Raw genomic sequence first — 13224 nt, 5'->3', positions numbered from 1 at the left:
AGGTGATCCTCCTGCTCAATGTCCCGAGTAACTGGGACTACAGATGCACACCACCATGCCCAGCTAATTATTTGGGGGTTTTTTTGTAGAGATGGAGGTCTTGCTATGTTGTCCAGACTGGCCTCATACTCCTGGGCTCAAGCAATCCTTTCACCTCGGCCTCCCACACTGCTGGGTTTACAGGCATGCACCACCACCTCTGGCCGACAATGAGGGTAATACTCACAAAATTCACACTTATTTTGTATCTTGCATTCATGACATGTTAGTTTTAAGTGAAAAATTTTGTTGTTGTTGTTGCTTTTAAATGAACAGTGAGTTATAAAAACTATGTTCCCAGAAGCTATATGGTGTTTATCTGAGCATGGTGTTTATCTATATGTTTCTTGGTGACTACATCAAACTCCTAGGGATCCTAGCCCAGGGCTAGGTGACCTCCATGGTCCCTGTGATTCTCCGACTTGGTCTGGATGCCCTGAAACTGAGAATGGCTCAAGTAATTGAAGGACCTGTGGATGACGAGGACTGTGAATGACTCTTCAGAATTCTCTGACTCAGGTGACATGATTCATCTTTCAGTGGCAGGGACACTTGTCCAACCCATGGCCTTACGTCATGCAGTTGTGAGTAATGGTCACAATGTGTCTACGAGCATCATTCAACTTCACATCTGTGCCAGATTTAGACTTGTTCCCTGAGACTTTGACTAAACTCTCTCTTTTCATTAGCAAGCAAGATCCCATTTTTGAGAGGTCGTTCGAAAAAAGGAAAGGGATACGGATTGAATGGAAAACAGTGGGGACTAGGGAAACGCTCCATTCTGCACAGATGAAAGCAGGGATGAATCTGAGGTGGGGACAAAATGGCAATGGTGGACCCATCCTGAAGCATCTTCATGCCTACAGATGGCAGCCAATTCTGGAAATCTATCAAAAGCAATACAAAGTGTGGTAAAGAAAAGCTGGTTAGGTTCCCTTAGGTTAAGTTGTTTTGCCAGACTCTTCACCACTTCATTACCATTCTCGACAGATCCTTCTGAGAGTCTATTGGTTCAGATATCACAAAAGGAGCTCATACATTCTCTCTGACTCTGTCTCTATTTGTCTCTTGATAGATAGATAGATAGATAGATAGATGATATAGATAGATAGATATAAATAGATGAAAGATTTGTCTCTGTCTCTATGTCTGTCTCTCTCTCTCTCTCTCTCTCTTTCTCTCAGTTTCCTAGAATGAACACTTGTAATTGCATAAATTCTGATTTTGTGAACTGGGAAAGCTATCCAAATTTATCTGTTAAATAGAAAACAAGTGACATGTCACAGGGTTCTTGTGAAGATTACATCAGGAGTTAGCAAGCTATGGCCTGAGGGTGGCCAGTATCTTTTGTGACCTGTTTCTGTAGGTCTACCAGATAAGAATATTTTTCACATTTGTAAAGGGTTGTAAAACAAACAAAAAAAGCTAAACTAAAAAACAGGATACAGATGAATACGTAACTGATCTCATGATCATCCACTAAGCCTAAAGTATTTATTACCTCATCTTTGACAGAAAAATTTGCAGACTTCTGGATTAAAGGAAGAAGTAAATTTGAAAATAACTGTGGTGGCTCAGCCTGTAATTTCAGCACTTTGGGAGGCCAAGGTGAGAGGATTGCCTGAGCCTGGGGGTTCGAGATCAGCCTGGGCAACTTGGTGAGATCTCATCTCTACAATAAATCACACACACACAAAAACTAACCAGGCATGGTGGCATACATCTGTAGTTCCAGCTACTTGGAAGTCTGAGGCGGAAGGATCGTCTGAGTCCAGTAGTTCGAAGCTGTGGTGGCCGTTAGCGTGCTACTGCACTCCAGCCTGGGTGGCAAGAGTGAGACTACAACTCAAAAAGCAAATAAAGAGAGTCTCTGGCACATTGAGCTTCACACTTAAAAAGGGTGAAATTTCACTGCAAAAAAGGGGAACTTTCTGGGAATAATTTAGTCAGAAAAGGGTAAATGGAATTTAGCACATGAGATGAAACTTGTAAGATTTGTAGAATATACAGATATTATTTGACCTTCCTCCGTGTGTTAGCTCTGCCATACCAAAATACCACAGACTGGGAGCTTAAACAACAGGCATTTATTTCTTCACTGTTCTGGAGGCTGGAAGTCCATGATCAAGGTGTCGGCAGGGTTGGTTTCTCCTGAGGCAGATATCCCCACCTGGCAGAGACCACTTCTTGTGCCCTCATCTGGTCTTTCCTCTGCCTGGTGTCCCTTCGTGTGCCCAAATCTTGCCTTTTTTATGAGGGCACTAGACTGATTGGATTAGGTTCCACCTCAATGGCTTCATTTTAACTTATTCACCTTTTTGAAGGCCTTATCTCCAAATACAGTCACGATCTGAGGTACTGGAGTTAAGAGTTTCAACATATGAACTAGGGAAGAAAACAATTCAGCCCAGCACACCCTACCTAAATGAAGTGAAATGTTAATATTTATCAACACTAAACTTTTTTTTTTTGAGTTGTGGGGTCCAAGTGAGGATTTGCAACATAAGTGGGCTGTATGCAGGTGAAGTTTTGGGCTTGGATTGCTAATCTTTCTATTTAGAAAAAGTAACCCTTACCCACTAAGAGGTGCTATAATTGTGTAACAATGGGTGAAGGCCAGTCCAATTCTAGGAGACCTTTAAGTGGTAAGCATCTGTAACTTCTCCAAGGTGGCAGAAACATTAACTGCACCTCAAGTAGTCATATGTTCCCCCTCCCCACATTCCCAGCCTCTTACTCATAGGAAAAGCTATATGACCAGGTCCAACCAATGGTTGTGAAGGGAAATGATGAGGCCCTCACAGAGTGCATAAGAGCTGGTGGAAAACTCTCCAGCTCTCCCTTCCTCTGCTGTAGCAGCCAAATAAGTTTCATGTTGAACGGACAGAGCCACAAGCTGAATGCTGCCTGGATCCCTGAGTCACCATATGGAAGACAGCCACTGTGGAGTCAGCCCAGTCTCATAAAAATTTGTGTAGGAAATAAACCTTTATTGAAAAAGTCACAGGGCTTTGGAGTTTAATTTGTTACTATAATAAAGCATAATCTAGCTAACATACCAGTTGGTGAACTCTGGTGATGGGGTCATGGAAAGGCATTCTTGCCTCAGAACTGCCATGAATTCACTGCCTAATTTAGGACAAGAAGCCTTGTTCTCAATACAGGCATGCAACTTGCCGTTTTCCAGCTGGCTATGGGAATGGGCCTAGAAAGTAAAATAACACAGAGCTTAAATGCATGCCAAAGGCTTTACTTCCAAAATAGCTTATGGTCTGTCCATCTTCCAAGTAGGAAGTACAAGTAGCTCAGGCCCTTAAGTCAGAGCCAATTGTTTTCTCACCTTTAAGTAATACAGCTTCCTGGCATCATGCTTTCTGCAATGTGCCATCTTTAAGTTTTAAACCACTCAACGCCAGTTGATCCCTGAGTTTGCTCCACATCAAGCTATTCTATGCTTCCAGAATTGGTTCCCCTAAATGCCTCATTATCCTAACACCAGCCCAGATGTGGATACCTCTGGAGGGGATCCCAAAGCCTGAAATACACCTCACCTTCTCTTCTAAAGTTCCCCAGCACTCTTCCTCCAGCCCCAGGCCCTTAGTACCCACAGACATCAGACATCAAAACTTAGAAATAACTGTGTCATGAAAACACATCCTCAGAGAAGTACGAATAGATACCCCATTTGTCTTTGGAACCAAATGTCTGAAAAGCTCCCTTGACAGAAAAGCTGCCACAAATAATACGTTCATTTACTACTTGGGAAATACGCTCCTTTCATTGAAAAGTGATGACATGAAATTGAACCAGCTCCCAGTACCGCTTGGGATTATTCTTACTTTGCCTGTAGCATATAGAGGTTCCTACAAAGAAAACAAACACAATGACCAAGAAGTTTCCAGATCCTCCTTAAAAATATATCACTGTTGCTTTCTTTTTGAATTTGTCTTGATTTATGATAGAGCTCTAAGAAAAGATGTTATTGATTTAATCTAGTAAATAGAGTCTTAACAGCTAAAGCAGGTAACAAGGCAGTCCAGGGGTTACTGCTTACTTGGGAAATCGATTGAGAAAGACAGATTCCCCAAAGGAAGCTGTCTTTCTCTCCAACTTTGTGAGTGGACGCTGGAAGAACTTGCTGCTCTGACTCTCAATAAGCTTCACAATTTTGAAAATGACTTTAAAATGCAACACCTGTTCTTGGCAACCTTGACCTGCCGCTGACTCTCCTCTCAGACCACAGCAGTCACACTCTCTGGTTCCTCTGCATTGTTTGAGGAAGGAGCCCTGTGTTCCAAACCAGCTCTGGTGCCAGCTCATTTGGGGATTCTGGGACGTCGCCCTTAAGCCATTTGGAGCCCTAGTTTTCCCTTCTTCAAATACACTGGGGTTGAATCAGAGAATCTCATGTCCCTTTCTGTTCTAAAATGTTTTAAACCCTACCAAAAAAAAAATGTTATCAGGACTAGACACTCATTCTTTTCCCTGCCAAACTTCAGAGACGGCTTCATGCAGTAGGAACAGTGAGACTCTTGACTTTTTAGCCAGGTGACCCTCTGAGCTTTCATGCCCTCACTGGACAGGGAGACACAAAGTTTTAAACAAGGTGGTATATATGAGAAGGACCCTTCCAAAAAACAGAATTATTTTTTGAAGGATGGGACCCCTGTAGTACAGGGTTCCCCCTGCTAGGTAAGTATTCTAGGAACCCATTGGCATCAGTGTATCGGATAGCATTGTGAGAGGCTGTGCTTGGGTTCAGAGAATTTTGTTGTTGTTGTTGAGATTCTTTCAACATTTGCCCATTTTGTGATTTACACCAACAACCTGCCCACACCGCGCTGTTTAGCACTTTTGGACCAGAAAAACATGACTCCCTTGCCCAGCCCTCCCTATTCACCCAATCTCTCCTCAAGCAACATTTGTTTTTGTTTTCCTGGATGAAAAAAGTCCTCAAAGGAAAACATGTTGCTGATGTGGAAGAGGTGAAAGAAAAAATAGCAGAAGCACTAAAAGGTATCAAAATTGATGAGTTCAAAAACTGTTTTGAGCAGTGGGAAAAGCGTCTCAATAGGTGTACTGCATCAAACAGAGAGTACTTTGAAGGTGACAAGTTTAAACATGGAAGAATAAATACACAATTTTTTCTAAATAAAATACACAATTTTTTCTAAATAAATTCCAAGTTTTTAGGGGTCTCCCCTCACATGAAAACCATTTTGTGAACAGTTATGAATAAAGTGGTAAGTGAAATAAACAAGTAATCTAGATCCCCTCCCCATTCCATCCTATCATCCCTCTTCAGCTATCCCTGACCAAGGCCTAAAACAAGGACAAAAATCTAGAAATAATGTTCATAGACATCATTCTTCGTGTGTCATTTTCAGAGTCTCCATGGGAGATACTGATCCTCAAAAAACCAAAAAATGCGGATTTATTTTGAATTGCTATTTGCAGTAAGTTAGTCTGATAGACTTTAGTAGGAACACCTGTTGCAGGTAAAATGAGGCAGGGATACTGCAGCAGAAAATGCCCCTAAATGCCCCACAACTCAATTCCCTCCTGTATCCAGTTAGTTGCTGGCCTTTACATAAATGATGTCGCCTTCCTACTATTTGCAATGTACTTGGTGTTTTGAGATTTATCAGCAAATAAAGAAACAGTCGTAGTGAGGGAAAAGTATATTTCACAGTCATTATAAAAGTACATACATTTAATAATAATGGTGACATAAATACAGTCCTTACTTATGACCAAATCACACAATTAAAATAGGCTTTTCCTCTTGGACTTCACATGATGACAGTTCATCATCTTCCATCAGTAACTACAGCTGACGGGACTCACAGGCACAGACTGAGGAAGACAGTCATGGGTCAAACAGACAACACGCTCCGTACTTACCAAAGGACCAGTCGAGTTTTCTGTATAAATATAATAAAATAATAAAGAATCTAACATCTCTCCTTTTACTTGGTTTCATAGATTTGTCAGGTGCTCACACACACACAAAATACAGTTTCTCCCCCTTTCTCACTCCCCCCTCACCCCTCTCTGGGTTTCAGAATAAAACCTGAGTTCAGAGTCCAGGTCACCCATGGTGACGCGGTCAGTTAGTGGCACACCCGCAGCTGTTCCAAGCACGCTCTCCGCAAGCTAACGGCAACACAGCTCTCATTCTTGAGGAAAGTACAATGCAAGAAAAAGACATCAGGGGTTCCAGAAAGTTCCCAAAGCACAGCGCAAATCCGACGAACTTGCAGGGTAGGACAGTTGTGGCTGGAAACCATCTTTAGAAAATGTACACTTCATGTCAAATGGAGAAAGGGTCTTTCTTAGATGATTCTTTTCTCTGTTTAAAAAAACTCTATTTTCAATGTTAAGTCCTGGAAACTGGTCTGAAGTTACACATAGAATAACACCAACAATGAGTAATGTGATATCCTCCCACCATGCCCCAGAGCTGGGACGATCCCCACGAGAAGGAAGCGGCAGCTCTGGGTCCTGCCAGGGCCAGCCAAGACTGGCTTCTGGGATCAGCCGAATATCCGTTCTCTCTTCACTCTATCAGGGACATGAGGGGCCAAGGGATGCCACCACTAATGAACGAGAAAATGACCCAGAGCCAACTCCCCATCCTCTGGCAAGGGAAGCCGCCAGGGAAATGAAAGCTGGCTTTGCAATTTTGGATTCACATTTTGGAACCAATGGACTGAGATGACTACTCCAGGTGGCCACAGCAAGGGCCTCTGGTCACATCTGCAGTAGTCAAAAGTTGTAGAATCCGGGCCATTTACAACCAGCCTCCTAAACTATCTACTACCCAACCTCTGCTGATGATTCTCCTTTCTCCAATTCTGCTCATGATCAAGTGGTCTCAGCCAAGTGCCAGGGCCCAGGCCCCATGTGGGAACAGCCCCCATCAGGCTCCAGCTGGACACAGACAACATGGAGATCCACAAAATTCACACACAGGGACAACACAGACACAAAACTGGAGACACATCTTTGGTTCGATCCTTGGCAAAAGGTGTGAAAACACAACACCGACTTAACCCTGTTTGAGGAAGATGGCTTTCCTCGAAGAAGAAACTGGCCTGTATTTGAACAGATTCTCCGCCGGGCAAGCCTGTTCACAGCTCACAGCACACTGGCTGAGCTCTAAACCATGCTTGTTTTCTGGGCAACTTGAAAATCACATTGCAGAGGTAATGTTACCTTCTCGCCATTCAAATTCCACCATAACCATCTTTTCTCTCTTTCTAAAGAACTAACGGTAACTATGTTCTACATCTTCCAGAAGGATCGGGACTATGTTAATATAATGCGATGAGCATAGGGCAACTGGGATCCTGACCTGTCTGCTTGCCACGCCACTAAACACATCACCGGAGCGAGTTTTTTGCCTTCCATATTGCACCCTCTCATGAAAACATGAGTTTGGTAGAATCGCTTCTCATCTCTCCATTCAGGTTTTTTAAAATTGGGTTATTTCAACTTATTGACATCACAAAGAAAAATCTCTCCAGAGAAGATAAGTCAACCATTAGCAAGTTTCAACCACCACAATGAAAATCTATCAAAACTCTGCTTGGGAAGCGAGTGTCTCCTTCAGTCTATCTTTTGCCGGGGTCCCCGCTGTTTGATTCCATCTTTGTCTGAGGCTCTTCCCCATCTTCCTCTGAGGTTCCTGGACCTGGCATTCCTCGCTGCCAGCTCATGCTGGCCTGCAGGGAGTCACAGCTACACAAGAAGGACTGCTTCATGTTGCAGAGGAAACAGTGACCTGGATGAAGGACTTTGTGATGTTGTTCTCCCCGTGTGACCGTGGCTGACGGCTGGAAAGAGAACAATCCGCTGAGAGGCACACATGTAGCAGGGCGTGAAGAAAGATCTGAGTGCCTCGGAAGGCCGATGCATGGTTTTCTGCCCGCCAAGCCCCGCAATGGGAGCTGGAAGGAGCTGCCGAGTGGGTGGGAGGAAAGGGGGTCTGTGATTAGAACGGGCGGCCCCCGGAGCCAACCCTTCTAGCAATTTCCAGCACTTCCAGGGGTCCCTAAGTGAGATGAGGTGGTGCAGATTTTGGGTCTGTGAATTTCGGCTATAGGTGGGACACGGTGTGGCAGGGAGAGGTGAGGCCATAAGGATGCTCCATGTGAGGCCTCTGAATGTTCACACCCTGACAGATATGTGAAGCTCTGTTCCGTTGCTTTTCCTTTTTAGAGTCACCCAGAATCCCTCCGGCCCAAGTTAACACTGGCTCTTGACCCCGTCGACCATGTCAAAGGAAAGGCTCACAGGGGCTGGGGGCTGCAGTGGGGGCATGCTGGCCTCCAGGGGCCTGTCTGCAGAGGGCTGCAGGCTCTGGTGCCGCTTCCTCAGCATCTGGCCAATGCCCATCATGGGGAACCTGCCTCGGCTCTTCACACAATTCGGGCTCCCCAGAGGCTGCATGGAGCCATTGCTGGGGACCGGAGGTGGGGAGCACAAGCCCTCCTCTTTTGGGGGGCTATTCTTCTCTTCATGAGCAAAGGAGACCAGAGTGGAATGCAAAGGGGTCTGGAGAGGTGACATGCTTCCGGACGGCAGGCCTGGGGAGAGTGTCCTCTCACTGGAATTCCTGCGAGCCAAGCTCACTGGGGAGTTCAGAATCCTGTAGTGATGAGAGGGGGACAGAAGTTCTATGTGGTCATCGCGATCAACGGACTCGAAGGAGCGCACCATGTCCAGCATCAGAAGGTCTTCCTTGGGGAGGACGCCGGCGCTTCCAGGCCCCTGCTGCTGGGGCTCCAGTTTCTTTACAATCCTGGGGGTCCTAGGGGGTGGGACAGGAATGAACTCCATGGAAGAGGAAGCCACACAATTGGAATCAGATGCTTTGCGGAAAATATTGCGGCAGCCGAAGGAATCTGTGCACCAAGAAAACACACAAAATCACGAAGGGCCACCCAGACAGTAAACATGGCCTCTCTCCTGTCATCTCTGACCTCCACCCTGATTAAGATGGTTACTGAAGAGGTGAGAAGAAACCAACCAGCAAAGGGCCTTGGAATAAAAAAGGTACCTGTGCTTGACAGCACACCCATAAAACCCCCGGAAGCACCCCGTGCGCCATGGACTGGACTCTGGCCAATCTGGTCCTTGGACAGTCCACCCTGAAAGGAGTGTTTCCCCCATGACTTTTTAAAATAATTTATTGCCGGGCACGGTGGCTCTCGCCTGTAATCCCAGAACTCTGGGAAGAGGAATCAAGAGGATTGCCTGAGCCCAGGGGTTCAAGACCAGCCTGGACAACGTGGCAAGACCTCATCTTTACAATAAATCAAAAAATTAGCCAGGCATGGTGATGCATGCCTGTGGTTCCAGCTACTCGGAAGGCTGAGACGGAATGATTGCTTGAACCCAGCAGGTCGAGGCTGTGGTAGCTATGAGCATGCCAGTGCGCTCCAGCCTAGGCGACAGAGAGAGACTCTGACTCAAAAATAAAAATAAAATAAAATAATTTATTGTGGTTAAAAAATACAGAAATTATATCGTCTTGACCATCTTTAAGTGTACAGCTCAGCGCCAAGTATATTCACAGTGCTTTAGAATCAGTCTCCAGGACTCTTTTGCTATTGCAAATCTAACACACTAGACCCATCCCCACTCCCCCAAAACCCTGGCACTCCTCATCCTACTGTCTGTCTCTTTGAATCCAACTACTCTAGGGACCTCATATACATGGAATCACATAGTATCTGCCTCTTGTGACTGGCGTGATTCACTTAGTGTGACACCCTCCAGGCTCATCCATGTTGGAGCATGTGTCAGGATCTCTCTCCTTTTTAAGGCTTCCCAGGGCTTTTTAAAAAATCTTTAATAATGTAGAAATGGGAGAGTTTCACTATGCTGTCCAGGCTGGTTTTGAACTCCAGGCCTCAAGCGATCCTCCCACCTTAACCCTCCTACCTTGGCCTTCCAAAGTGCTGGGATGACAGGCACAAGCCACCACAGAGACTCATCTGATTCTGACAGGGGTAGAACACCCTTCATCCATATAGTTAAGGCAACCAGCCAATCTCCACAGTTTCTATCTCGAGTTGGCATAGAATAGACTCCAGGCTTGCCAACAGTGCCAGAAAAGAAAGGGAAAACCCCCTGCAGATTTGGAGTCGAGGGAAATAAAGCCAAGTCCATGCGGAACAAGGTCTGTCTTCACTTCTTTCTTCTCCCATAACATTTTATAGGCCCTGTTGAAGCCCAGCTGCAGGAGCAAGCTGTTGTCCACTGGGAATGATTACAGGAGCAGCTGAGGGCACTGGGAAGCCGCCTTGCCTTATGTAAATAAATACACAGACACCGAAATACAGCAGGCCAGCCCAGATTCCTGAGACACATCAGCAGAAAGGAGTCAAAGCTTCATGAATGGCTGACGTCTCCAATGTTCCAGTGGGCACATGGGTATCACCTCCCCTCCCAGATTTCTGTACGGTCCGCTCCAAGGAAGGAAGCCCACTGTGGGGAATGTGGGGATGGGGGCCCCAGTTGGGAGCAGCATAGGTAGAAGGATTGAAGGGGGGTTCAAGTTCTGCTCAGGGACTAACTGCTTGGCATGCCTGAGTTGATCTCTGATGGACGGGGCCCTCTCTGAGTCCAAGTTTCTTCCTATTTAAAACAGAGGGATTGAACTGGACATGGTGGGGCCCTCTCTTAGACTCAGTTTCTTCCTATTTAAAACAGAAGGATTGGGCTGGACATGGTGGCTAACACCTGCGATCCCAGCACTTCAGGAGGCCAAGGCAGGAGGATTGCTTGAGCCCAGGAGTTTGAGACCAGCCTGGGCAACATAACAAGACCTCATCTCTACAAAAAATAGAAAAATTTGCCAGGCATGGTGGCATGCACCTGTAGTCCCAGCTACTAGGGAGGCTGAGGTGGGAGAATCACCTAAACCCAGGAGGTCAAGGTTGTGGTGAGCTGTGATCGTGCCGCCACGCTCCAGCCAGGGCAATAGAGTGAGATTCCGACTCAAATAAATAAATGAAACAGAAGGATTGAACTCTGAGATCTCTTCCTTTCCCTTCAGTTCTAGGAATCCCTCCTCTGCCTCATGGTTCTGTCTTGGGACGTCTCTGCCTCCCAAGTTTCTCCTGTGTATGTTAAAGCTGCGTTTAGTGAGCTCTTCATTCTACATCCTTCAACACAACACAGAAGAAGGAGACACCATTTATCAGTTATCCATGACATGCTGGATTCCAAGGCAGGAGCAGAATCCTCCCTCTCTCTCTCCCCTTTTCCCTCTTTCTCTCTGATGCAGGGTCTCACTCTGTCACCCTCGCTGGAGGGCAGTGGCACAATCATAGTGGGTACCCTGCAGCCTTGAAATCTGAGGCTCAGGAGATTCTCCCACCTCAGCCTCCCAAGCACCTGGAACTACAGGCACAAGCCACCTCGCCTGGCTAATTTTTTAAAAAATTTATTTCATTGTTTTGTATATATGGGGTCTTGCTACATCGCCTGGGCTGGTCTTGAACATCCTGACAGATATGATCCTAAAGTGCTGGGATTCCAGGCCACTGTGCTCAACCTACATATTCATCTCATTTCATTCCAATAGCTCCAAAAGCTAGGAGCCATTACAAAAGAGACCCAGCAAAGATCCTCAGCAGTTGAGGAACTTGAGTCTCCACCAGCGGCAGAGCTGGGATTCGAACTCAGGTCTGAGCACCCTACTCCCACCCCATAGCCGAAACTCAATCACATGCCAGTGCTTCATAGGGTCCAGTTTTCCGGAAAAGGCTCCCATGATACCATCATCAAGATCTCCGATCTCTGCTCTTGGAATACTATGGTCCCCAACCTCTGTTCCTACAATATTTTACACCTCAGTCTCTGTCTCCATACGCCATGCACCCCACCTCTGTGTTCTCAAGTCCTTCCTGCCCTGGTGGCTACTGCCACACAGCTTGGTCCTCGACTGCTCTTGAAGGTGACCTCTGGGCTATTAACTCTGGTTGCCTGTGGACACGGAAATCATCTGTTCTAGGGTCCACGCAGCCACCCCCCACAAGGGGTACACAGCAGACACGCAGCTCCACACAGGTGGCCTGAGCGTGTCCACAGAGCTGGCCCACCTTTGTCGGGGAGGCCGGTCTTGGAGGCCTTCCGGTCCTTTAGCAGGGCTTTGGTGTTCTGGATCTGTGCAATGAGCGAGGTCGAGGGCTGTGTGTGCGACGGCAGGTTCTTGTCCAGCTTCTTGGAGAATGGTCGATGAAGAAAATCCCCTCTTTTTTCCTGTTCTTTAGGCTTTTTATCCTTCAAATGAGAAGCAAACATACATACTTAGATTGTACCGCTGCACTCCAGCCTGGGCAACAGAGCAAGAAGGTACGGTGGAATTCCTCTTTGGAAAGTCAAGGGAGTAGATGAGAGAGACAACAGTTTTTCAACACTCAGTGCTCTCCAGAGTTGAGTGAACAGCCAGGGCCCCGCAGATGCTCCAAGGAAGCCCGACTCCCTCAGCCTGGGCAACAAGGGACCTTCAATTCTCCCTAGCTCAAACGCTTCTACGCTATGCGTGGGAGTGTACATTAGTACAGCCTCTGTGGAAAACGGTACGGAGATTTCTCAAAGAACTAAAAGTAGTTCTACCATTTGATCGAACAATTCCACAACTGGGTATCTACCCAAAGGAACAGAAGTCATTATACAAAAAAGATGCTGGCACCTACAAATTCGTCGCGGCACAACTCACAGTTGCAAAGATGTGGAGTCAACCCAAATGTCTATCAACCAATCAGTGGATAATGGAAATGGGATCTATATATACTGTGGAATACTATCCAGCCGTCAAAAAAAGAATGAAATAACATCTTTTGCAGCAACTTGGATGGAATTGGAGAACATTATCCTAAGCAAACTAACTCAGGAACAGAAAATCAAACACCACATGTCCTCACTCATAAGTGGAGGCTAAACAAAGGATCTGCAAAGGCATAAAGAAGAGTACAATGGACACTGGAGACTCAGAATTGGGAGGGGAAAGGGATGAAGAAACAAAAAACCACCTACCGGGTACAACGTGCACAGGCGGCGGCGGTGGGCACACTTAAAGCCCAGACCAAAAACTATTTGTACCCCACTAAAGCTATCGAAATAAAGAAGAAAACAATTTTCCCTAGCTCCCTTGCACTGCACTGTTCT

At 46.1% G+C, this 13224-nt stretch overlaps 1 protein-coding gene across 1 annotated transcript in view; it reads right to left on the bottom strand.

The window, feature by feature from the left end:
• Positions 1–8176: 8176 nt before the first annotated feature.
• Positions 8177–13224, bottom strand: part of HUNK (hormonally up-regulated Neu-associated kinase) — a 79163-nt gene continuing 74115 nt past the window's right edge. The window contains 2 exon segments of the mRNA XM_008070525.2: positions 8177–8948; positions 12156–12336. Coding sequence (XP_008068716.2) covers positions 8290–8948; positions 12156–12336 — 840 coding nt within the window. The 3' untranslated portion in view covers positions 8177–8289.

Source organism: Carlito syrichta, unplaced genomic scaffold (assembly GCF_000164805.1).
Source record: "Carlito syrichta isolate Samal-C Ts95f unplaced genomic scaffold, Tarsius_syrichta-2.0.1 Scaffold313474, whole genome shotgun sequence".
Taxonomy (NCBI): Eukaryota; Metazoa; Chordata; class Mammalia; order Primates; family Tarsiidae; genus Carlito; species Carlito syrichta.
Note: the sequence above shows the minus strand (reverse complement) of the source record. Positions and strands in the feature narration are given on the sequence as shown.